A 25,028-nucleotide genomic window follows, 5' to 3' on the forward strand; every position below is an offset into this window, starting at 1 on the left:
TACTTGGAAGGCTGAGGTGGAAGGATCGCCAGAGTCCAGCAGGTTGAGGCTGTGGTGGCCAGGCGTGGCCACTGCACTCCAGTCTGGGCGACAGAGTGAGACTCCAAAGCAAAAAAAAATGTATGAGCATGTAATGGCACTCTTTTTTTTTTTTTAATTGGAATCTCACTCTGTCTCCCAGCCACTGCAGCCTCGACCTGCTGGGCCCTGGCGATCCTTCTGCCTCAGCCTTCCAAGTAGCTGGAACTACAGACCCGTGCTACCACGCCTGGCTAATTTTTTGATTTGTTGTAGAGATGAAGTTGGCTAGGCGGGTTTCAAACATGCGGGCTCAGGCAATTCACTCACCTCAGCCTCCCAAAGCGCTGGGATTACAGGCTGAGCCACCGAGCCCAGCTTGTAATGGCACTCTTAAGTGCAAATAAACAAAAAATGGTAGCTTAACTTGAAGAATGAATAGACAGGGATTCTAGATTTATTAAATACTGAGGAAATATTAGGGAAAATAGGTGAGTATAGTATCTGTCCATGTGCTAAATATGTAGTTAGAAATCTATACTGGTTGGTTACTGGGCTTCCTGATTTAGTGTCATCCGACTGGTCATTCTTGTTATCCTGGACAGATTTCCTTTGTGGGTTTTTTTTGAGTTGGAGTCTCACTCTGTCGCCCAGGCTAGAGTGCAACGGCACGCTCATAGCCACCCCGGCATCAACCTGCTGGGCTTAGGCAATCCTTCCACCATAGCCTTCCAAGAAGCTGTAACTATAGGCTCATGCTACCACGCCTGGCTATTTTTTGATTTGTGGTAGAGATGATGAGGTCTTGCCAAGTTGCCTAGGCTATTCTTGAACCTGTGGGCTCAGGTAATCCCCTCAACTTGGCCTCCCAAAGTGCTGGGATTACAGGTTTGAGCTACCCTGCTCAGCCTTCTTTGTGGTTTATAAAGCCTAATGGTCAGAAAAAAAGGATCCTTTTCATATGACACTTCAACTGTATTTCTTTGCCCAATGGAAAACCTCTTTGTCTTTTCATTTTCGTGTTCTTAGTTCCTTGCTTGTCCTCATGTGGTTGCTGATGGATGGACTGTGGGGGTGCTAGTTTAGGTGGAATACTATTTAAGCTCATTTAGAATATTCATACTGATCTTTTCCCCCCAAAGATTCTGAAGACAATCCCCAAACGTTGCTTTTTTCTGCAACTTGCCCTCATTGGGTATTTAATGTTGCCAAGAAATACATGAAATCTACATATGAACAGGTGGACCTGATTGGTAAAAAGACTCAGAAAACAGCAATAACTGTGGAGGTAAATGATTTATTTAGTTGATGTAATGAATATAAAATTGACTATCTTTTTTTCTTGTCTGATATTAAGATTAGCAAATAAAACTTTTCTCAGCTAAATATTAAATCCATGTGAAAAGCCAGGTAAAGATATATTTCTATTTGAGTTGTATATTTTTGTGTTTTCTAAATTAAACACTACAGGGTAGCAGAGAGATCTAGTGCTTTGTCTTGAAGCTGTTTTTACCTACAGGTCTAATATCCAGATGAATTCATTTCACCTAAGGAACACAGACCTGTGTAATAACTGACCACAGATTGCAGTTTTAAGTACATGAAAGGGTGAAACATACAGAAACTTATCAGTTATTTGGTTTCCTGTAGGAATCTAGGAAATAGTATTTTCTTTCCTTCATTTTCCTAGTTCAGTCAAAAAATAGGAATGAAGTCAGATGCTCTGTGAAGATAGGAAGGAGACCTGGGGGAAGACTTGTTGCTTTCTGCTGTAATAGTTTATTTAGTTATTTTTTCTCTAAGCAATGGTGGCAGCACACAGCTCTTACAGGCTTGAGCAATTGTTTCCAAAACCAAGATTTCAGACTGCTGTATTGAGCAGATGATTTTAGGTAGGCTTTACTAAATAGATTTTTTTTCCCTTTTCTCATAAGCATCTGGCTATCAAGTGTCACTGGTCTCAGAGGGCAGCAGTTATTGGGGATGTGATCCGAGTGTATAGTGGTCATCAAGGACGGACTATCGTCTTCTGTGAAACCAAGAAAGAAGCCCAGGAGCTCTCACAGAATACATCTGTAAAGCAGGTAGGTCCTTCCCCTCATGCCTGCAAAGCTGCGGGTATAAATAAATGTTCACCTTACACATAGTTGCTCTTGGTCTGTTTTAATTTATCATTGATTGATTGAGTTAGAGTCTCACTTTGTCGCCCAGGCTGGAGTGCCCTGACATGCTCATGGCTACTGCAGCCTCCACCTTCTGGACTCAGGCGATCCTTCCTCCTCAGCTTTACAAGTAACCAGAACTACAGGCGTGAGCCACCACGCCCAGCTAATTTTTTTTTATTTATTGTAGAGACAGGTCTCATCAAACTGCCTAGGCTGGTCTCGAACCCCTGGGCTCAGGCAATCCTCTTGCCTTGGCCTCCCAAAGTCCTGGGATTACAGGCTTGAGCCACTGCACCTGGCCTTGTTTTTCATTTATCTAGTGACTTCCAGTTAATTTAGGTTAGAAATGAGAGAAAGCTTCTTTTAAGTCAGAGTGTATATGTTAGAGCTCACCTAATGTGTCATGATAACTTATCTTACAAGTGAAGAGGGTGGCTCAAACATAGGGTTAGTTAACTGACAAGGTAGGTTGGATCACTTAATGTCTTTTACAGGCCTCATTGATGATGAGAAAAAGTGTTTGTATTTTTAGACCTGGTATTCTTAGGTCAGTTTATATATTTTGCAGGATGCTCAGTCATTACATGGAGACATTCCACAGAAACAAAGGGAAATCACCTTGAAAGGTTTTAGAAATGGCAGTTTTGGAGTTTTGGTAGCAACCAATGTCGCTGCTCGTGGTTTAGACATCCCTGAAGTTGATTTGGTTGTACAAAGCTGTCCACCAAAGGTATGTGTTTTATGTCTAGATTTTAGTTTGTTTTGTTCCTTTGGCGTACTGTTTACTTACATGTGATTAGTAATAGCTGTCTCTTGTTTGCTAGGATGATATGGGTGATTTTTTGTTTTGTTTTGAGTTGGAGTCTCACTCTTGTCGCCCAGGCTGAGTGCAAGTGGCACGGTCACAGCCACCTCAGCCTTCCAAGTAGCTAGAGTTACAGATGCACGCTACCATGCCTGACTGGTTTTTTTGTGATTTATTGTAGAGACAGGTCTCACCAAGTTGCCCGGGCTGGTCTTAAACCCCCGGGCTCAGGCAATCCTCTCACCTTGGCCTCCCAAAGTACGGGGATTATAGACTGAGCCACCATGACCAGCCAAGGGTGGTTTTTAAAAACTCCAACTCAAAAAAAAAAAAAAAATGAACCTGTTGGGCTCAGGCAGGCGATCCTTCCACCTCAGCCTTCGAAGTAGCTGGAACCACAGGTATGCACTACCACGCCCAGCTAATTTTTTGATTTATTGTAGACGTGAGGTCTCACCATGTTGCTCAGGCTGGTCTTGAACTTCTGGGCTCAAGCAGTCCTCTCGCCTCTGCCTCCCAAAGTGCTGGATTACAGACTTGAACCACCGTGCCTGGTTGGATTTATTATGCACTCTAGATGTTGAAGACTTAACGAATAAAAGTATATAAAATATCTTGCTGATAACTCGTTTTATATGGATAGTATATTAAAATGATGGCTTGATATATTGATTTAAATACATTATGAAAATTAATTTAACTTTTTTTTTAGCTTTTTAATGTGGCTGCTAGAAAATAGGAATTACATATATGCCTCTAGTGAGCAGCACTATTTAGACAATGCTTTTTGCAAATGTGCCATAGGATAGGGACCACTGCACTAGAGGTCTTAAAAAATGGTCACAGGTCTTTAATTTAAATGGAAGTACTGAGGGACCTCTCCCTCCTGCTCTCTGGCATGCAGCCACACTTGCTGGTGTTCACTGATCTGTACAGGCTGTTTGGGTGTTTGTCTATTTTTGTTCAATGTCACCCTTGTGTTTATTTCAACAGGATGTAGAGTCCTACATTCATCGTTCCGGGCGGACAGGGAGAGCTGGTAGGACTGGGGTGTGCATCTGCTTTTATCAGCACAAGGAAGAATATCAGTTAGCACAAGTGGAGCAGAAAGCGGTAAAACATTTTAGCTTTCATTCAGCGATGCTGAGTTCTAAAGTCTGTTGTTGGTTTCTTTATTTGCTTTATTTCTGGCTTGTAGCCACGATTGAAAGCTTATTGTTAGGTCTGTGTCATTTTATATGTTGACGGCCCATTTTGAAATAAATTTGCATTTGAAAACTGTTTTTATTTTTATATGTTTGAAAGGCAATTTCAGACTTACCATGTGAAGACACCAAAGATATTTAAGCGAAGATTAGGGGGTTATAGAAATTGCTTGACAACTAAAAGAGTGGGGATATATCAAAGATATAAATAAATGTTAAGGGACTACTGATCTCTATGGAAACAGTTGATGGCCATTGTGCATTAAACTATGGTTCATTGTTTTATAGGGAATTAAGTTTAAACGAATAGGTATTCCTTCTGCAACAGAAATAATAAAAGCTTCCAGCAAAGATGCCGTCAGGTATGTTCCCTACCACCACTGTGGACTGTTAGTAGTGTTTTCTCCATATACTTTGTACAGTAAGGGGATTTGAGTAGGGTTGGCATTACAAAAACCTAAAACCATTTTCCTTATGACCTTTTATTTTTGTTCTATTAAGATTTATTTTCTTTTTTTGAGTTAGAGTCTCCCTCTTGTCACCTAGGCTGGAGTGCAGTGACATGCTCACAGCTACCACAGCCTTGACCTCCTGGGCTTAGGCAATCCTCTGCCTCAACCTTCCAAGTAGCTGGAACAACAGACGCACACCACCATGCCCGGCTAGTTTTTGTGATTTATTGTGGAGATGAGGTCTCACCAAGTTGTCCATGCTGGCCTCGAACCTCCGGTCTCAGGCAGTTCTCTCACATTGGGTTCCCAAAGTGCTGGGATTACAGGCTGAAAAGTTTATTTGCTTTATTCATTTTTTAAATTGTTGATAACCTCATTATACAAACAGACAGGGCGAAAATAGGACTCTGCAAAGGTAATTTCATTATCTCTGCCCTTCACTGCCCAATCCTGTTCACTAGAGGAGACTTCTATTGATAGTTTGGATTGTCTTAGACATTTTAAGGAATGGTATCTCAGATATGGCATAGGCGCTTCCCTTCCAGTGACTGAGTTGAGTGGATCACAGTTTAAATTCCAAATCTACATTAATCTAGTCCTCTACTTGGTAGAATGAGAGTTGATTATTTCTTTTCTCTTTTTGAATTGGAGTCTCACTCTGTCGCCCAGACTGGAGTGCGGTGGCATACTCCCGGCCACTGCAGCCTCAATCTGCTGGACTCCAGCGATCCTCAGCCTTCCGTAACTAGAACTATAGGCGCATGCTACCACACCCGGCTAATTTTTGATTTATTGTAGAAATGAGATCTCACCAAGTTGCCCAGGCTGGTCGCGAACCCATGGGCTCAGGCAGTCCACTTGCCTCGGCTTCCCAAAGTGCTATGATTACAGGCTGAGCCACCGAGCCTGACCACTTATTTCTTTAAGTTGCAGTAAATGTCTACATGGTAAGGATTGGGTTAATTAACTGTGTTTGTCAGTGGAAGTGCTGCTGTCATTGGAGGAAAGAGAATTTTTGTGTGGGATTGTCCTACAAATTGAGGAATTCTTAGCTGTTTGGGATCCTTGGCTGTTTCCCCTATGCAGCGTAACTGCTGGAGGTGAGTGGGGTTGGCAGTATGATAACCTAAACCATTTTCCAAATGGCCTCCCAGTAGTGACCCTACATCCGCTGCTAAGAAATCACCAAGTTGGAGCATCGTTTTTAGAGCTCTTTACATAATTACTGTAGATCTTTATTTTAAAAATAGGTGGGGGAAGCCTATCACCAAAGGAAATACTAGATACCAATACTAGCATATTAATAGTTCAGGAAGTTCAACAAATGAAAGAATTTCAATTCTGCATTTAAAAAGTGTATTTCTTGGTCAGACTCGGTGGCTGAGTGTACTACTGCACTACAGCCTGGGCAACAGAGTGAGAATTCGACTCCAGAAAAAAAATGTGTATTTCAGCATGGCATGCTTTTCTTTGAGTGTCCTGCAGGCAGAATTCTCTAGGGTGCCAGTTAAGGAAGATTGAGGTTAGATGACTAGGAAGGGGAGAGGAGATGAAGATGCTGGTGGCATATATGAGAGAGCTAGAGTAGCAGCCCTGACACAAGGGGCTGCCCCATGTCATGTTCTCACCCTTGGGCTGGGCGATCTCTTTCAACTTTGAGATGTGACATTTATTATTGCCAAGACAATAGTGACCCCCATCCTAGAAATTTATGTATAATCTCATAAAGTTCCTTTTCATTTTTAACCTCATTTGGGGGTCGTTTGTTACATTTATTTCAGAGTAGAAATAGCTAATTTTAGTTCATGTGTGGTGGCTCACACCTATAATCCCAGCACTTTGGGAGGCCAAGCTGAGAGGATTGCCTGAGCCCAGGAGTTTGAGACCAGTCTGGGCAACTTGGCGAGACCTCATCTGTACAATAAATCAAAACATTAGCCAGGCATGGTGGCGCACACCTATAGTTCCAACTACTTGGAAGACTGAGGTGGAAGGATTGCCCGAGTCCAGCAGGTTGAGACTGCGGTAGCCGTGAGCGAGCCATTGCATTCCAGCATGGGCAACAGTGAGACTCTGACTCAATTAAAAAAAGAAAAAAGAAATAGCTATTTTCTGATTCTATAAGTAACACATGCTTATATTTTAAAAAATGTTTAGCATTACTTACATTACATTTAGCAGTAGTGTGACATTTGTTGTCTGTTTTGTGGTTTATCTAAGCAGTTAAGACTTAAAAAACACATTTTCAAATTGTTTACATCTTTTGAAGCAGATATGATAGCTCTGGCTTATATTCTCAGAGCTTTGAGAGGCCTAGGTGGGAGGATTACTTGAGGCCAAGAGTTTACGACCAGCCAGGACAACATAGTTAGACCATGTCTCTACAAAAAGTTAACTTGGCATGGTGGAGTGCACCTGTAGTCCCAGTTACTTGGGAGGGTGAGACAGAAGGATCACCTGAGCCCAGGTCAAGGTTGCAGTGAACTGTGATCGTACTCCAGCCTTTGTGACAGTGAGACTCCCAACTCAAAAAATAAGAAAAATTAGATACAATCAAAGGAATGGATGCATCATTACAGAAATGTGGATGATTATATGCATTGCATAAAAATAATGTGCTACATGTGTGAAAGATTTGGCTTGAAAGTTGATTCATCTTGAAGTGCTTAAAAATGAAATGTCTGCTTCTCCTATACTTTCTCTCAACAAATACACTCAATCAACCATAGGCTGTTGGATTCTGTGCCTCCCACTGCCATAAGTCACTTCAAGCAGACGGCCGAGAAGCTGATAGAAGAGAAGGGAGCTGTGGAAGCCCTGGCCGCAGCACTGGCCCATATTTCAGGTGCCACCTCGGTGGACCAGCGCTCCTTGATCAACTCAGATGTGGTAAGTATCTGTCACATTCTGACGCTTGGTAATTTGGAGTTTTAGCAGGTTGAAAGCGTTCCATTTAAACTTCCCAGCTTTCACTTTCTCATCAAGGTAGGAAAACATTAATTTTATTTTACGATTTCCACATTTAAACACACACACACACGCAAATCCATATAGGCAGAAACAGTGGCTGGTAATGTGCATAGAGATTTTTTTTATGGTGAGAGTAATGAAATATTCTAGAATGTTACTTATTTTTATATACTTGTTCTTACACCAATAGAATTTATTGATTTATTCATTCATTTAAAGCAGGATTTATTGAGAGGACAGAAAAGTTCCCACAGTGGGAGAGGACCCGAAGGGGTTGCCCACATCAATAGAATTTTAGATAGTGGTGATGATTGCAAACCTTGTAAACATAGTAATAAAGAAAAAAGCAAAACACTTGGGCTGGGCATAGTGGGATCCTGAGGGAGGAGGATCATTTAAAGGCAGGAGTTCAAGACTGGCCTGGGTAACATAGTGAGAGCTTGTGTCTACAAAAACACCAGCCCAACCTATACCTTAATTTTTTTAAGCCCTTAAAATATCCAAACATATGCATAGATGCATATAATACATTTAGCTAGCATACTTAGAAATATTAGAAGGTGTGTACTTTTATCTTTCTTTAAATTGAAGTTTTTATTGAGATAATTGTAGATTAACATGTAGTTTCAAGAAATAATACACTTTGCCAAATGGCAATGTTTTTAAAAACTATGATATAGTAACCAAGATAGTGAAAGTGAAACGATCTACCAATTTTACTCAAAGTTCTCCAAGTAATACTTGTGGCTCTGTGAACTAATTATGTGTGTGTAAGGTGCTTTTAGGAAGAACTTTTCAAGAAATATTTTAGAGTCATGAGGGCAGGTGTTTATCAATTAGGTTTGTTTTCAGGACTTAATTTTGTTTTCCTTTCTTTCTAAGGGTTTTGTGACCATGATCTTGCGGTGCTCAGTTGAAATGCCAAACATTAGTTATGCTTGGAAAGAACTTAAAGAGCAGCTGGGTGAGGAGATTGATTCCAAAGTGAAGGGAATGGTCTTTCTCAAAGGGAAACTGGTAAGGCTGAGGCCTCTCCTGTAACCTTACTTTGGTTCTGCAGCTTTATGTGGGCAGGAAAACAGTATGGTGGCTTCTTCCTTGGCAGCCTCATCCATGATTGTCAGTTGCCACTCTGTTACGGACAACTACTATGTCTCCAGACTGAGCCATTCTGCAAACAATGCCAGACTTGAAGAGCCAGCTGCTTCCCTAATATCTCCACCTAGATGGCTTATTCAGGATCTTTTCAAATTCAAAATTTTAAATCCTTCCCAAGCCTAGTGTTCTTCTGAGTTCTGCATATTTATTGATGTTTACATATTAGAAATTAAAGCCAGAACTCTAAAAACATGTTATCATTCCATTAGCCATCAGAGCAATGACATCACATCATACAGTGTCGAGGAAATTCCACTGTACCTTTGAGAATGAGCGTGGAAGAGGCTGCTGTCTTAAGTATTATGAAAATAATTTTGACTTTGTGGAACCCACCTTTGGAGAACCACTGGCCTAGTGTTCAGGTTTATCTTAACCTCACTGCATGTCTGACCATGTTGTTCATCTCCTCAGGCAATCCACATAATGTGGGGTAAAGTCCCAGCTCTGTCCTCTTTCCTCCACTGCTGCTTCATCTCTGTCTCATTGCTACCAGCTTCCTTTACTCCACAATGCCAAGTACACCATGCTTGCCAAACCCACTGTTCATAGTACTTTTTTCTTCACAATATCCTTTATAACTTTATCACTAAATCTTATCAGGCAGAGTTAGGGACATCTTTATCTCTACTTCAGAGTTCTTCAGTACTTCAGAGTTCTTAGAATTTATTCAGGTAGATTTTTCCTTACTGTGTTTGCTCACTGACTGAGAGCATCAAGAACACTGTAACCTACTCAAGGGCAAAAGCTTTTTCTGTTTGTTTGTTTTTTTTCTTGAGTTGGAGTCTCACTGTGTCACCCAGAATGGAGTGCAATGACTGCTCCGGGCCACCGCAGCTTCGACCTGCTGGGTTCCAACAATCCTTCCATCCAAGCCTTCCAAGTAGCTGGAACTACAGGCGTGCGCTACCATGCCTGGCTAGTTTTTGATTTATTGTAGAGATGAGGTCTCATCAAGTTGCTGAGGTGGGTCTCGAACCCGCAGGCTCAGGCAATCCACTCACCTCGGCCTCCCAAAGTGCTGGGATTACAGGCTGAGTCACTGAGCCTGGCCTGTTTTTTTTTTGAGTTGGAGTCTCACTCTGTTGCCAAGGCTGGAGGGCAGTGGCATGCTCCTGGTCACCACAGCCTCAACCTGCTGGGCTCAGGTGTTCTTTCCACTTCAGTCTTCCAAGTAGCTGGAACTACAGGCATACACTGCATGCCTGGCTAGTTTTTGATTTATTGTAGAGGTAGGGTCTCGCCGAGTTGCCCAGATAGGTCTTGAACCTGTGGGCTCAGGCAATCTTTCACCTTGACCTCCCAAAGTGCTGGGGTTATAGGTGTGAGCCACTGCGCTCGGCCTAATCCTAGCTGCTCGAGAAACTGAGATGGAAGGATCACTTGAGCCTTGGAGTTTGAGGTTACAATGAGCTATGGATATGACACTGCACTCCAGCCTGGGTGATAAAGCAAGACCCTATCTCTTTTTAAATTTTTTAAATTTTATTTTAAAGATTTGAGGTACAATTCAGGGTTAGGTACATCATACAGTCATCACACAGGTGAAGTTTGGGCCTCCCATTGAAGACGCTGCCTCTTAAAAATATATATAAGTACTGTATTTAAAAAATATTCTGGGCCAGGCTCGGTGGCTCAGCCTGTGATCCTAGCACTTTGGGAGGCCAACGTGAGTGGATTTCCTGCGGGTTCGAGACCTACCCGGGCAACTTGGCAAGATCTCATCGCTACAATAAATCCAAGAAATTAGCCGCATGTGGTAGTGTGCACCTGTAGTTCGGCTGCTTGGAAGGCTGAGGTGGAAGGATCGTCGGAGCCCAGCAGGTTGAGGTTGTGGTGGCCGGGAGCGGCCACTGCACTCCAGTCTGGGTGACAGAGTGAGACTTCAACTCAAAAAAAAAAAAAATTCTGGCTGGGCTTGGTGGCTAATGCCTCTAATTCCAACATGTTGGGAGGCCAAAGCAGGAGGATTGCTCGAGCCCAGGAGTTCGAGATCAGTCTGGGCAACATGATAAGACCTCATCTCTATAAAAAATTAGCCTAGGCTGGGCTTGGTGACTCAGTCTGTAATCCCAGCACTTTGGGAGGCCAAGGTGAGTGGATTACCCACCTGTGGGTTCAAGACCTGCCTGGGCAACTTGGCAAGATCTCGTCTCTACAATAAATAAAAAATTGGCCGGGCATGGTAGCATGCTCCTGTAGTTCCAGCTACTTGGAAGGCTGAGGCGGAAGGATCGCCGGAGCCCAGCAGGTCAAGGCTGCGGTGGTCAGGAGTGTGCCACCGCACTCCAGTCTGGGTGACAGAGTGAGACTCCAACTCAACAAAAAAAATTAGCTTAGCATGGTGGCGCATGCCTGTATTTCCAACTACTTGGGAGGCTGAGGTGGGAGGATGGTCTGAGCCCAGGAGGTGAAGGCTACTGTGAGCCATGATTGTGTCACTGTACTTCGGCCTGAGTGACACACCTTGACCAAAAAAAAAAAGGATAAAAAGTCAGCTTTCAAAACAAAAAATTCACAGGAGACTGAATTAAGAAAACTTAGAAAACTAATAGGAAGCCAACTTGTTTTTCTGCTTTTAGTTAGGTCATCCTGAATAGTGTCTTTCTGGTAGTAGGCAGTATATTATTTAAGATCGTAGGCTTTAGGGCCATACAGACCAGATTGTAAATACCTGCTCCACTTAATAGCTGTGGGTTCTTAGACAAGTCAGCTCGCCTATCCAAACCTATTTCCTTTGGTATAAGATGTAACTGGTAGCTACTTGAGGGGTTAGCTCAGTGTGTTAGCCATAATCTCTGTAGTCAGAAAGTTCTAAATTGTCTGGAGTCTCTTTTTTCAATATTCCTTGGCTTTCTGCAGTGTGCTTTTGAGAGGTGTAATGTGTTGGCCTTGGTCTAAGGTTTTCAAATTAAGTGGACATTTTTTGTTTGTTTTTCACTTAATAGCTAGTCTTGGAATATCGTTCACTGTGCACGTTGGATTAACTTTTATTTGCTCTGATTTCTAGGGTGTTTGCTTTGATGTACCTACCGCATCAGTAACAGAAATACAGGTATTCTTTTCTCTTGGATTTTAAAGTTAACATACCAAAACTGTAAAATGTTTATTATGAGAATACAGAATAATAGATTGGGAAAACCGTCTTTCAACAGGAGAAATGGCATGATTCCCGACGCTGGCAGCTCTCTGTGGCTACAGAACAACCGGAGCTGGAAGGACCACGGGAAGGATTTGGTGGCTTCAGAGGTCAACGGGAAGGAAATCGAGGCTCCAGGGGACAGCGAGATAGAAGCAGAAACTTCAGGGGACAAAGGGAAGGAAATAGAAACTTCAGGGGACAGCGATCAGGAGGTGGCAAGAAAAGTAACAGATCCTCAAACAAAGGCCAGAAGCGGAGTTTTAGTAAAGCATTCGGTCAGTAACTAGAAGTAGGGGATTTATGTAACCAGAAGAATTAGGTTTTGCAGCATAGAACTGAACATGATTTTTCAAACAAAGTTGAAAGTTCATTGTGCTTCCTTTTACCACTTGCCCAGTCCCTGTTTTTCAGACCGACAAGCTTCATCTAAGTTATTTTATGTGATCATTATCATTTGTAACTTTATTGCTACTTCATTAATAGATTTTCCTTTTGAAAGGATGTATGAATTCCTTGATTTTTATTCTAATGCATTGTCTATAGGTTACAAGATAAAAATCAAGCATGTATTTGCCTGTACTCTGTAAGTTGACCTGTCCTTATTCTTAAGAGTGTCTACATAGTGATCTTCCTAAATGAACTACCTAAGGGAGTGTGACAGTCTGAGGACCACTTTGGGCCTTTGCAAGTCAAGGCTCTTTTTGTTCTGTAATTGGCATTCCTCAGCCTCCCCCCAACACATTGCTCATGGGTCCTGTTATGTGTCTTCTGAGACTTAGTATTGAGCAATGTTTTGAAACAAGATCTCAAACTTAGCTGGGTTATAATCGTTTATGCAGTGTATACCCTAGATTTGGAGGATGTAGTGTCCTTCATAGATTATCCATAGTTATGTGCATTTGGATATATTTTTAGCTTTGCATTATAAGATGGTTCATGTTTCAGTGTATTCTTCACAGATAGTATATATACAAGTACATTTTAATAGTAAGCCAGCATCTTTGAGGAATTCAAAAAATGTGTAAGATGGCTCCATAGCTTTCTTTGTAAGAAGGCTGGATAAATGGTGCTTAAATGATGAGGTACTCCACTTCTTCCTATTGGAAGATTAACCTTATTTACCAAGAAAGGATTAAGGGAGGAAGAAAGATTTGCATTGCTCAAGAGTGATGAAAGCCCATTGGAGATGTTCTCACATGCAAGAAGGAAGCACTCGGAAATGTGGAGAGCAAAGAGAATGAGTGAGGATGCATGGCAAGGCATTCTTTGTTTTTTTTGAGTTGGAGTCTCACTCTGTCGCCCAGGCTGGAGTGCAGTGGCCGCTCCCGGCCACCGCAGCCTCGACCTGCTGGGCGCCGGCGATCCTTCCGTCTCAGCCTTCCGAGTAGCCGAAATTACAGGCGCGCACTACTACGCCCGGCTGATATTTTTGATTTATTGTAGAGATGAGGTCTCGCCAAGTTGCCCAGGTGGTTCTCGAACCTGCGGGCTCAGGCAATCCACTCACCTCAGCCTCCCAAAGGCGCGGGATTACAGGCTGAGCCACCAAGCCCGGCGACGAGGCATTCTTTAATGGTGAAACCTTAATGGATCACTGATGTTTCTAGAGGTTAGCTTCAAGTAGGCAGGTTGGGGTTTTTATATAGTTTCTCTCAGTGGCCTAGTTCCTAAAGCCACAGTGTAGGATCCATTTCTGTTAAACTACTTCTCTATTGAAGGTTCTTTTTAGCTGCTTAGAGACAATAAAGACAAGCTGTATGGTTATTTTAAGTTGTTTTGGGGGAACTGAAGACCTTAATGTAGCCCCTAGCCAGATAACTCTGCCTGATTTCTCAGACATTATTTCTCTGGGCAGCATTCTGTTAGCACAGGAGCTTAAGCATGACTTTGTCCCTGCCTTAATTCCTAGAGATTCTGTTCTGGGAGTCCCAGAACAGACAGACTGTGAGAGGAAATTGAAAACTACATGGTCTGTGTTGTTTTCATTCAATGACTTAGACAACTTAAATCTTTCTAGTCTTTGGTTTTTCTTGCTTACTCCAATCTTTATCTCTGCTTCTTACCACCTTATAACAGTGGCTCTGATAGCCAGCTCAGATCCTGATACTGAGGCAGCATCCTTTTTTTCTTTTTTTTCTTTGAGTTGGAGTCTCACTGTCACCCAGACTGGAGTGCAGTGGCCACTCCTGGCCACCGCAGCCTCGACCTGCTGGGCTCCGGCGATCCTTCTGCCTCAGCCTTCCCAGTAGCTGGAACTACAGACGCGTGCTACCACACCCGGTTAATTTTTTGATTTATTGTAGAGATGAGGTCTCGCCAAGTTGCCCAGGCAGGTCTCGATCCCGCGGGCTCAGGCAGTCCACTCACCTCAGCCTCCCAAAGGTGTGGGATTACAGGCTGAGCCACCAAGCCCAGCTTAGCATCCTTTTTCTTTTGGAAATTCAGCTCTGTTCTAAAATCCAGAGTGGGTCTTTTTTGTCCTCTGCTTGCAGAATTGTTTTGGCTTTTATTTCTTGATTCAATTATAAATTGTGTCTCTTTACTGCTGTTTCTTATGGCTTTCCTTCAAGCCATGGGGAATTAGGGGAAGGTATGTGATAGCTCACATATGCCTTGTGGGTTATAGTTTTTTAGATTCTGGTTTTGCCTAAATACTGGGCATGCTTTAGTAACAAAACATCTCATGATTTGGATAGGAAAGGGGCCCTTATCAAGCAAATTAAAAGGTTATAGTACTTGTTCTTTAAGAAGGAACAGCTTTAAAAAATAGAAGGAACAGCTAAAAGTTTGTTGTAGATTATGGGTTAGTCTAAAGAAAAATAATGAAACATAAATCAAGAGTAAAAAGGAGTCCAGACACTGTCAGCTCATTCCTGTAATCCCAGTACTTTGGGAGGCCAAGGTGGGAGAATTTTTTGAGGCCAGGAGTTCTAGACAAGCCTGGGCAACATGGTGAGACCCCGTCTTAAGGAAAAAACAAAAACAAAAAAACAGCAGAAAGAGGGAAAATTAATAGGAGTTTCACTTAACATATTTTAATTAAAAAAAGACTGTTTCAATCAGTGAAACTTAAAGTTTCTCCTGGATCCTAGAATTCATATTTATAAGTGTATAATGTTTTCAACTACTGTTTGGTTTAAATGGACTTGTTGGGTTTGCTGGGGGGGGTGTTATCATTTTTACTGTTTTCTACTGAGAAAATATTTTCCAATATGTATCAAAACAACTCTGGACTCTAAAATTACAGCCCATTTTTAAGTTGGAGCTATCTGCAGTGATTTCTCTACAATTGTACATAAGATGTTTTTACTGTAAAATGAGTTAATGTATAAAATACTGCCTCATGCCATAATAAAGATAGTAATGCTTTGATTTTGGTGGCTTTTTTTCTAAAATGACAATAGCTTGAAATGTTACAAAAATAATAAGAGCTGGGTATAAAAATCTGAACATAGAAGAAAAAACCAAAAGGGACCACACATATGTAAAGTTTCACTGAGCAGTTTTCCACAAACTTGTTTATAAAATTGGAATTACTCAGTTTTGTGACTTGCTCTTTTCCCTTCATGATGTGCAGTTTCTATACGGTCACATCTGCACTGCCCCTTTTTTTTTTGAGTTGGAGTCTTACTCTGTCACCCAGACTGGAGTGCAGTGGCACGCTCCCAACCACTGCAGCCTCGACCTGCTGGGCTCCAGCGATCCTTCCGCCTCAGCCTTCCAAGTAGCTGGAACTACAGGTGCACGCTACCACGCCTGGCTAGTTTTTGATTTTATTGTAGAGATGAGGTCTCGCCAAGTTGCCCAGGCGGGTCGAACCCGCGGGGTCAGGCAGTCCACTCACCTCAGCCTCCTAAAGTGCTGGGATTACAGGCTGAGCCACCAAGCCCAGCTATTTTTTTTTGAGTTGGAGTCTTTCCCCCCGGCTGGATAGAGGGCAGTGGCACGTTGCTGGCTACCGCAGCCTCGACCTGCTGGGCTCAGGTGATCCTTCCACTTCAGCCTTCCAAGGAGCTGGAACCACAGGCATGCGCCACCACACCTGGCTAATTTTTTGATTAGAGGTGAGGTCTCGCCAAGTTGCCTGGGCTGGTCTTGAACCCGCGAGCTCAGGCAAGCCTCTCACCTCACTCAAAGTGCTGGGATTATAGGTGTGAGTCACCGTGCCCAGCTAATTTTTTGATTTATTGTGGAGATGAGGCCTCGTGCCAAGTTGCCTAGGCTGGTCTTGAATCCACGGGCTCAGGAATCCTCTCACCTCGGCTTCCCAAAGTGCTGGGATTACAGACTTGACCCACTGCACTCAGCAGGATACATTTTCTTTTTTTTTTTTTTTTTTTGAGTTGGAGTCTCACTCTGTTGCTCAGGCTGGAGTGCAGTGGCTGCTCCCGGCCACAGCAGCCTCGACCTGCTGAGCTCTGGCGATCCTTCCGCCTCAGCCTTCCCAGTAGCTGGAACTACAGGTGCGTGCTACCACGCCCGGCTAATTTTTGATTTATTATAGAGATGAGGTCTCGCCAAGTTGCCCAGGCGGGTCTCGAATCCGCAGGCTCACGCAATCCACTCACCTCAGCCTCCCAAAGGCGCGGGATTGCAGGCTGAGCCACCGATCCCAGCTTAGGATACGTTTTCTAAATGTAGAATAGCAGGGTTAAAGTGAAAATGTTTTCAATTTTGGTGCAAGTCGCTCTCCCAGTTGGTGCCAATTTGCATTCCCACTCTACAGTCCATGAGAACCTGTTTCCCCACAGCACTGCAACATGGGATTTTGCCTTGGTCTGTTTGTTAGACAAAATAGAACTGCATTGTCTTTATTTGCATCTTTTGAGTGAAAATTAACATCTCACACTGGCCATTTGTATTTGTTATTTACCTGTGTGTGCTTTTCCTGTTTTTCTGTTGGAATTTGTCTTTTTTGTTGATAAGAGTTCTTTATTAGTTATGAACATATTAGGTACCAAATTACATTTTCATTTTAAAACATTTTTATTTATTTTGAGTTGGAGTCTCACTCCGTCGCCCAGGCTGGAGTGCAGTGGCACACTCACTGCCACTCCAGCATCAATCTGCTGGGTGCCAGCGATCCTTCTGTCTCAGCCTTCCAAGCAGCTGGAACTATACGAGTACGCTACCACGCCCGGCTAATTTTTTATTGTAGACGAGGGCTCACCAAGTTGCCTGGGCTGGTCTCGAACCCGTGGGCTCAGGCAATCCACTCACCTCAGCCTCCCAAAGTGCTGGGATTACAGGTTGGACCACTGAGCCCGGCCCCAAATTACATTTTTAAAGTTTTTGTCCCCTTTTTTCCCCCTTAAAGAGACAGTCTTAGCCAGGTGCTGTGGCTCAAGCCTGTAATCCTAGCACTTTGGGAGGTGGAGGTGAGAGGACTGCTTGAGTCCAGGGGTTCGAGACCAGCCCAGGCAAATTGGTGAGACCTCGTCTCTACAATAAATCAAAATTAGCTGGGCGTGGTGGCACATGCCTGTGGTTCCAGCTACTTGGAAGCCTGAGGCAGAAGGATCACCTGAGGCCAGCAGGTCGAGGCTGCAGTGGCCGTGAGAGTGCCACTGCACTCCAGCCTTGGTGACAGACTCCAACTAAACAAAAAAACAAAAAAACAAGGTGGAGAAGCAAGCAGAAAATAGAAGCTTCTCATATGCAACCTTGGATCTTACCTTCAAAGTGATGGGAAGGGGGGGAGGGGGATGGGATTAACAGTACCAAATATCTGTCTGGGGATGGGGAAACACCTCTTATCAACAGGGTGCCTGAATGAAACGTAATTGTACACCTAACCCTTAACTGTACCCCACAAAACCATAATAAAAAATATTGATTAATAAAAAAAAGTGATGGGAAGGACTTATAGCAGAAGACTGACATGCTCAGATCTGCGTATTAGAAAGATCTAAGACTGAGCTAATCTCCCCTCACTAATTCCTCTCATTGCTTTCTTCCCCTAAATTAATTGCAACTTCATTCCCCCAATGGCTCAAGAAAAGAAAGTTTTCACATTCCATGCTTAATTCATCAGTAAATCATGTCCACCCTCCCTTTATCCAAAATATGACGACTCCCACCCTCTCCACCATCACCCTTCATCCAAGCCACCATCGTCCCTCTCTTGGAATGTTACAGTATCTTCCTTCCTGGTCTCTCTGCTTCTCCCCTTGTCCTGCCTTCAGTTTGTCTTATAAATACTTCCGTAAGTCAAATCTTGTTAATCTTCTCTTCAAAACTATCCAATGACGCCCATCTCAGAATACCCAAAGTCCCTATATGGTTCTTACAAACTCTACATAATTGGGCTCATATTACTTCTCTGACTTAAACTACTGCTCTCCCCATTCTCTCTACTCCAGCCAAGAAGTCTCCTTGCTGTCCCTTGAACAGGCCAGGCACACACCTGTGTCAAAGCCTTTGCATCTGCTATTCTTCTGTCTGAAATATATTTCCCTTAATGTCTGCATGGCTCATTCCCTCACCTTTAGATCCTTAGTCAAATGTCGTTTTCTCAGTAAGCCCTTTCCTAAACTTGCTGTTTAAAAATAGCAAGCCAGGCACAGTCGCATGTGCCTGGAGTCCCAATTACTTGGGAGGCTGAGGCAGGAGAATCGCTTGAGCTCAGGAATTTGAGACCAGTAAGGACAACATAGCAAGACCCAGTCTCTAAAAAATGAAATAAAATAAATACCTTGCCTCACCTAACACTCATCTCCTTTGTTTTATTTCCATGAGGCCCATCTTATAACATTACTATATAGCCTAGAGTGTGTAATAGAGTGAGACCCGCAACTCCAAAAAAAGGAAAAACAAACACTATCTTGTAGAAACACAACCTCACAGCACAGGGTCAGCCGAGAGACAAACGCACCACTGCAGGGGCTAGGGCTGGAGGTGAAATACCCTCATCGACGGCTTCATTTCCATGACAACGGTTGCTACGATGACCACTGCGTCTTCTCATTGGCCTCTGCCGAGCACACTGCGGTTCTCCTGGCGGACTTCATTGGCTGCGGTTCTGCAGTGGCCCCCGACCTGTCGAGAGCCGTAAGTGAAGTGTCGCAAAGCAGAAGTGAGGCAGGAGCCCCGACTGCAAACGTTGAGGCAGTAGAGGCCGCTATGGCGAACGCTCCGTGGGCCGAGATCTGCGAGAAGTTCCAGGCGGCGCTGGCCCTGTCGCGGGTGGAGTTGCATAAAAACCCGGAGAAGGAACCGTACAAGTCCAAATACAGCGCCCGGGCGCTGCTGGAGGAGGTCAGGGCGCTGCTCGGCCCCACGCCCGAGGACGAGCAGGAGCGGCCCGAGGCCGACGATGGCCCGAGTGCGAGGGACCACGCCCTGGGGCTGCCTGCTGAGGCGCTGGAGCCCGAGGGGCCCGTGGCTCAGCAGGCGGTGAGGCTGGCGGTGGTTGAGTTCCACCTTGGGGTGAACCACGTCGACACGGAGGAGCTGTCGGCGGGCGAGGAGCACCTGGTGAAATGTCTGCGGCTGCTGCGCAGGTACCGGCTCTCGAACCACTGCGTCTCCCTCTCCATCCAGGCGCAGGTGAGAGTGAGCCCGGCCGGGCGGGGTGGTGGGGGGAGAGTGGTGGCAGGGGGCGGAGAGGAGCCCCAGCCCCTGCCAAGGCCAAAGGCAACTGGCCCGATTTTCCAACGAGCCGGATGCCCATAGGACTGAAGCTTGAGAACCTTCGATTTGTACGGGGAGACACACCTGCTGCCTGCTGACTGGATCCTCTTCCTTACTCCTCCCCAAGCCCTGTCTTCCCGCACGTGATGACAGTGGAACGCTAGACCCCCGCAGGGGACCCCCTGCTGCCTGTTAACCAACTCCTCTTCCCTGCCCCTCCTATTTTCCTTCCCGGTCATATAAACTCTTTAGTGTGGGGGTGAGGGTGGGAAGGGACGGATTTGAGGTTTGGCTCCCGTCGTTTCGGTTGATGTCGCCCGTAAGATAATGAAGTCTTCCTCCCCGGCAATACTCGTTGTCTCAGAGGTTGGCTTCCTGTGCAGGGAGCAACAAGCAATCGGACCTAGGCCGAACCTCTGGTGTTCGGCAACACAGAGGCAGACGTTATAAGGTGCAGTTTTGAAGCTTTGGTATGAGTCCCCGAGAGCATCCATGGCCTCCAGCGAGGCCAGTCTTAAGGACTTACTGCCTTGTAACAAGATCTCCCGCCGTTAGCTTCCAAGCTTGCCAGGCTCTTCCTCGTTGCCCATTCCAGCGTCACTTGCTGCTTCGCTTAGTCGTGGGGAACCCATGGATTTCCAAGACTGTCCTGCGTCCTAATGTGCTTTTCAATTCTCTGCCAGTCCAAATTCTGTTCTTTCTATTAAGAAGAAACTCCGCCGGGCTCGGTGGCTCAGTCTGTAATCCCGCGTCTTGGGAGGCCGAGGTGAGTGGATTGCCTGAGCCCGCAGGTTCGAGTCCCGCCTGGGCAGCGAGACCTCATCTCTACAATAAATCAAAAAATTAGCCGGGTGTGGTAGCGCGCGCCTGTAGTTCCAGCTACTTGAAAGGTAGAGCAAGTCAAGGCTGCGGCCACTGCACTCCAGTCTGGGTGACAGAGTGAGACTCCAACTGAAAAAAAAAAAAAATATTTATAAAAGCAAAAACGACTGTGATCCTTGTATACCTAAAAACCTAAGGTCATCATTTGAAAAACTTAGAATTATCAGTTCAACAAAATAGGAAAATATTAGGTTAATATATAATAACAATAATATTCCTATGTTTGGCCATAACTGGTTAAAAATACTATTAGAAGTTTTGCATTCATAGCAGCAACATTAGGGATAATAGAATTAATAATTTTAAGTTGGAGAGATACCATGTTTTAGGTGGTAAGATTAAACATGATAAAATATCATTTTTGTTTTTGAGTTGGAGTCTCACTCTGTCACCCAGACTGGAGTGCAGTGGCCGCTCCCGGCCACCGCAGCCTCGAACTGCTAGGCTTCGGCGATCCTTCCGCCTCAGCCTTCCAAGTAGCCGGAATTACAGGTGCACGCTACCACGCCCGGCTAATTTTGATTTATTGTAGAGATGAGGTCTCACCAAGTTGCCCAGGCGGGTCTTGAATGTTGCTCAGAGTTCAGGCAGTCCTCTCGCCTCAGCCTCCCAAAGTGCTGGGATTACAGACTTGAACCACCATGCCCGGCAAAATATCATTATTCTGATATTCATTTATAAGTCTACTATAATTCCTGCTGAAATCATGATAGGCTTTTTTTCTTAGAACTTGACAAAATGAATAAATAGATTTATCTGAAAGAATAAAGAAATGTGAATATAAAAATTTGAAAAGTGTTGTACTGTCACTAACCTACCAGATATGAAAACAGTACTGTAAGCCGGGCTCGGTGGCTCAGCCTGTAATCCCGCGCCTTTGGGAGGCTGAGGTGAGTGGATTGCCTGAGCCCGCGGGTTCGAGACCCACCTGGGCAGCGAGACCTCATCTCTACAATAAATCAAAAAATCAGCCGGGCGTGGTAGCACATGCCTGTAATTCTGGCTACTTGGAAGGCTGAGGCGGAAGGATCGCCGGAACCCAGCAGGTCGAGGCTGCGGTGGCCGGGAGTGGCCACTGCACTCCAGTCTGGGCGACAGAGTGAGACTCCAACTCAAAAAAAAAAAAAAAGAAAACAGTACTGTAATAGGAGTTTAGCTAGAGTCTATCTCTTCCAATCTGTTTCTGAACAGATCTATATATTCTACTGTCAGTACCACATTTCATTACAGCATGTTATTACATTTATTATTTACTATACATGTTGAAAGATTTAACCAGGTGCAGTGGCTCACGCCTGTGGTCCCAGCACTTTGGGAGGCAGAGGTGAGAAGATTGCCTGAGCCCAGAGGTTCAAGACCAGCCTGGACAACTTGGTGAGACCTTGTCTCTACAATAAATTAAAAAAAAAATTAGCCGGGCGTGGTGGCACATGCCTGTGGTTCCAGCTACTTGGAAGGTTAAGGTGAAAGGATTGTCTGAACCCCGCAGAGTGAGACTCCGACTCAAAAACAATAACAACAGGAAAACAAAAACAACAAAGAACTTAGTGGATTACCTTCCCCACTCTGTTATACATCTTTAAAAAAAATTTTTTTTTAAGTCAGATTCTCAGCCAGGCTCGGTGGTTCAACCTATAATCCCGCGCTTTGGGAGGCCGAGGTGAGTGGATTTCCTGAGCCCTCAGGTTCAAGACCCGCCTGGGCAACTTGGCGAGACCTCATCTCTACAATAAATCAAAAAATTAGCCAGGCGTGGCAGCGTGCGCCTGTAGTTCCGGCTACTTGGAAGGCTGAGGCAGAAGGATCTCCGGAGTCCAGCAGGTTGAGACTGTGGTGGCCGGGAGCGTGCCACTGCACTCTAGTCTGGGCAACAGAGTGAGACTCCAACGAAAAAAAAAAAAGAAAAAAAAAAGTCAGATTCTCACTCTGTTGTCCAGGCTGGAGTACAGTGGCACGCTTACAGCCACTGCAGCCTCACCCTGCTGGACTCAGGCAATCCTTCTGCCTCAGCCTTCCAAGTAGCTGGAACAACAGGCATGTGCCATCATGCCCAGCTAATTTTTTTATTTATTGTAGAGTTGAGGTCTCGCCAAGTTGCCCAGGCTGATCTCAAGTCCCAGGGCTCAAGCATTCTTCTCACCTCCATCTCCCAAAATACTGGGATTATAGGTGTGAGCCACTGTGCCTGGTGATCATACATGTTTAAGGAGTAATTTTTATTATTGTTTACAGCTTCATTGAGGTGCAATTGACATACAATAAGCTGCATATGTTTTTAAATGTACAGTTTGATGGGTTTTATTTTATATTTTTGAGTTGGAGTCTCATTCTGTCACCCAGGCTGTGCACTCCCATCCACCGCAGCCTCGACCTGCTGGGCTCAGGCGTTCCTTCCACCTCAGCATTCTGAGCAGTTGGAGCTACAGGCACACGCCACCATGCTTGACTAATGTTTTGATTTATTGTAGAGATGAGATCTTGCCAGGTTGCCCAGGCTGGTCTCGAACTCATGGGCTCAGGCAGTCCTCTCACCTCGGCCTCCCAAAGTGCTGGGATTACAGGTGTGAGCCACTATGCCCAGCCTTGATGGATTTTAACATGAACATTTATACTTGTGAGACAATTGCTGCATTCAAGGTAATGACTTATCTATCCCTCCCTTCCTCATATATTCTTTCTTTCCTTTCTCCCTTCCCCCTACCCTACACTTGTAAAATTTTGTTTTATTTAATTTATTTTTTAGAGACAGGGTCTTGCTATGTTGCTCAGCTGGCCTCGAATTCCTGGACTCAAGCGCTCCTCTCACCTCAGTCTTCTGAGTAACTGGAACTGTGTGGAATTTCATAGAAATGAAATTATACTTATACTCTTTTTTTTTTGAGTTGGAGTCTCACTCTGTCGCCCAGACTGGAGTGCAGTGGTGCTTCCGGACACACTGCCTCGACCCGCTGGGCTCCAGTGATCCTTCCGTCTCAGCCTTCTAAGTAGCTGGAACTACAGGCGCATGCTACCCTCACCTCAGCCTCCACTCACCTCAGCCTCCCGAAGGTGCGGGATTACAGGCTGTGCCACCGAGCCCGACGTATACTTATACTCTTGTTTTAGTCTGACTTTTTAAAATCAGCATCATTATTTTATTGAATTACATTGATTTTTTAAAATTCTTAAACTAACCTTGCTTGTATTCCTGGGATAAGCTCCATCATAATTTATTATCTATTTTATATATTGTTGAACCCAGTTTGCTACAATTTTGTTCAAAATTTTTGCATCTGTGTTCATGAAAGATATCAATCTGTGGTTTAATATAAGATGGGAAATATTCTGTCTTTTTTTCTGGAAGCGTATGTGTAGAGTTGGCATTATTTCTTCATTGTATGCTTGATAGAATTCACTAGTAATACTTTTTTTTTAGCTGTTTTTATTTTATATTTTACTTTTCTCTCTACCTAACTTGGTATGAGGGCAAGGACATGATATGTGAAAGATGCAGGACCTTCTGGTGTCGTTTTTCTACCCTTAGTAGGATTTATATTGTATTTAAAATATAATCCACATAAAAGATGAATAGTGGTTATCTCTGTGGAGTCAAACTATTGGGTTGATGCATAAATTTGTAGCGTTTTAAATTTGCCCATGAGCCGGGCTCGGTGGCTCAGCCTGTAATCCCGTGCCTTTGGGAGGCTGAGGTGAATGGATTGCCTGAGCCCGTGGGTTCGAGACCCGCCTGGGCAACTTGGTGAGACCTCATCTCTACAATAAATCAAAAAAATTAGCTGAGTGTGGTAGCGCATGCCTGTATTTCCAGCTACTTGGAAGGCTGAGGCGGAAGTGGTAGCACATGCCTGTGTTTCCAGCTACTTGGAAGGCTGAGGCAGAAGGATCGCCGGAGCCCAGCAGGTCGAGGCTGCAGTGGCCGGGAGCGGACACTGCACTCCAGTCTGGGTGACAGAGTGAGACTCCAACTCAATAAATAAATGAATGAATGAATACATAAATAAATTTGTCCATGGATTGTAAATATCACACGATGATTGGTCACAGTTCATCACATCTGCCAATTCTCAGGTTGGCTGGCGTGGATCATCATGGATTCAAGTGTTTAAATGGTCTTCACCAAAGCCCGATGGTCTTCCTGAACGTGGAGAATCACTCAGGTCAAAGTGGTCCTTCTGGAAACGATAAAACTATTTTCTTGCTGTGCTGTCCTCGATGGCATTCTCCCTATACATGGCACAAATGTTTTGAGCTGCCTCTGCTGCCTTTATTCCTCTGTTCAGCTCAAACATAAGAATATGTTGAAAGTGTTTGTTTTCTTCCACTTGACAGCCCATCTTCTTTAGCCCGCAAATAGCACTAACTTTCTTCAAATCTGCAAATGCAAGGCTTATGCACAAGCACAACATTGTCACTTCAAATGACAAATGACAAGATTCCCAACACCACAGTGTTGCCATGTCAAAAACAAATGCTAGCCGGGCTCGGTGGCTCAACCTGTAATCCCGCGCCTTTGGGAGGCTGAGGTGAGTGGATTGCCTGAGCCCGCGGGTTTGAGACCTGCCTGGGCAGGCGAGACCTCATCTCTACAATAAAAACAAAAAA

The 25,028-nt window shown here is 44.3% G+C and overlaps 2 protein-coding genes across 2 annotated transcripts in view; both read left to right on the forward strand.

The window, feature by feature from the left end:
* Window positions 1-13,080, forward strand: part of DDX21 (DExD-box helicase 21) — a 26,571-nt gene extending 13,491 nt beyond the window's left edge. The window contains exons 7-15 of the mRNA XM_008073093.2: window positions 1,161-1,306; window positions 1,953-2,102; window positions 2,752-2,913; window positions 3,982-4,101; window positions 4,482-4,555; window positions 7,375-7,534; window positions 8,498-8,632; window positions 11,781-11,825; window positions 11,926-13,080. Coding sequence (XP_008071284.1) covers window positions 1,161-1,306; window positions 1,953-2,102; window positions 2,752-2,913; window positions 3,982-4,101; window positions 4,482-4,555; window positions 7,375-7,534; window positions 8,498-8,632; window positions 11,781-11,825; window positions 11,926-12,195 — 1,262 coding nt within the window. The 3' untranslated portion in view covers window positions 12,196-13,080. The remainder of the gene's footprint in view (window positions 1-1,160; window positions 1,307-1,952; window positions 2,103-2,751; window positions 2,914-3,981; window positions 4,102-4,481; window positions 4,556-7,374; window positions 7,535-8,497; window positions 8,633-11,780; window positions 11,826-11,925) is intronic.
* Window positions 13,081-18,937: 5,857 nt separating this feature from the next.
* KIF1BP (KIF1 binding protein) overlaps window positions 18,938-25,028 on the forward strand; it is a 25,247-nt gene continuing 19,156 nt past the window's right edge. Inside the window, exon 1 of the mRNA XM_008073094.1 lies at window positions 18,938-19,460. Coding sequence (XP_008071285.1) covers window positions 19,035-19,460 — 426 coding nt within the window. The 5' untranslated portion in view covers window positions 18,938-19,034. The remainder of the gene's footprint in view (window positions 19,461-25,028) is intronic.

This window comes from Carlito syrichta, unplaced genomic scaffold (genome assembly GCF_000164805.1).
Source record: "Carlito syrichta isolate Samal-C Ts95f unplaced genomic scaffold, Tarsius_syrichta-2.0.1 Scaffold315646, whole genome shotgun sequence".
NCBI lineage: Eukaryota > Metazoa > Chordata > Mammalia > Primates > Tarsiidae > Carlito > Carlito syrichta.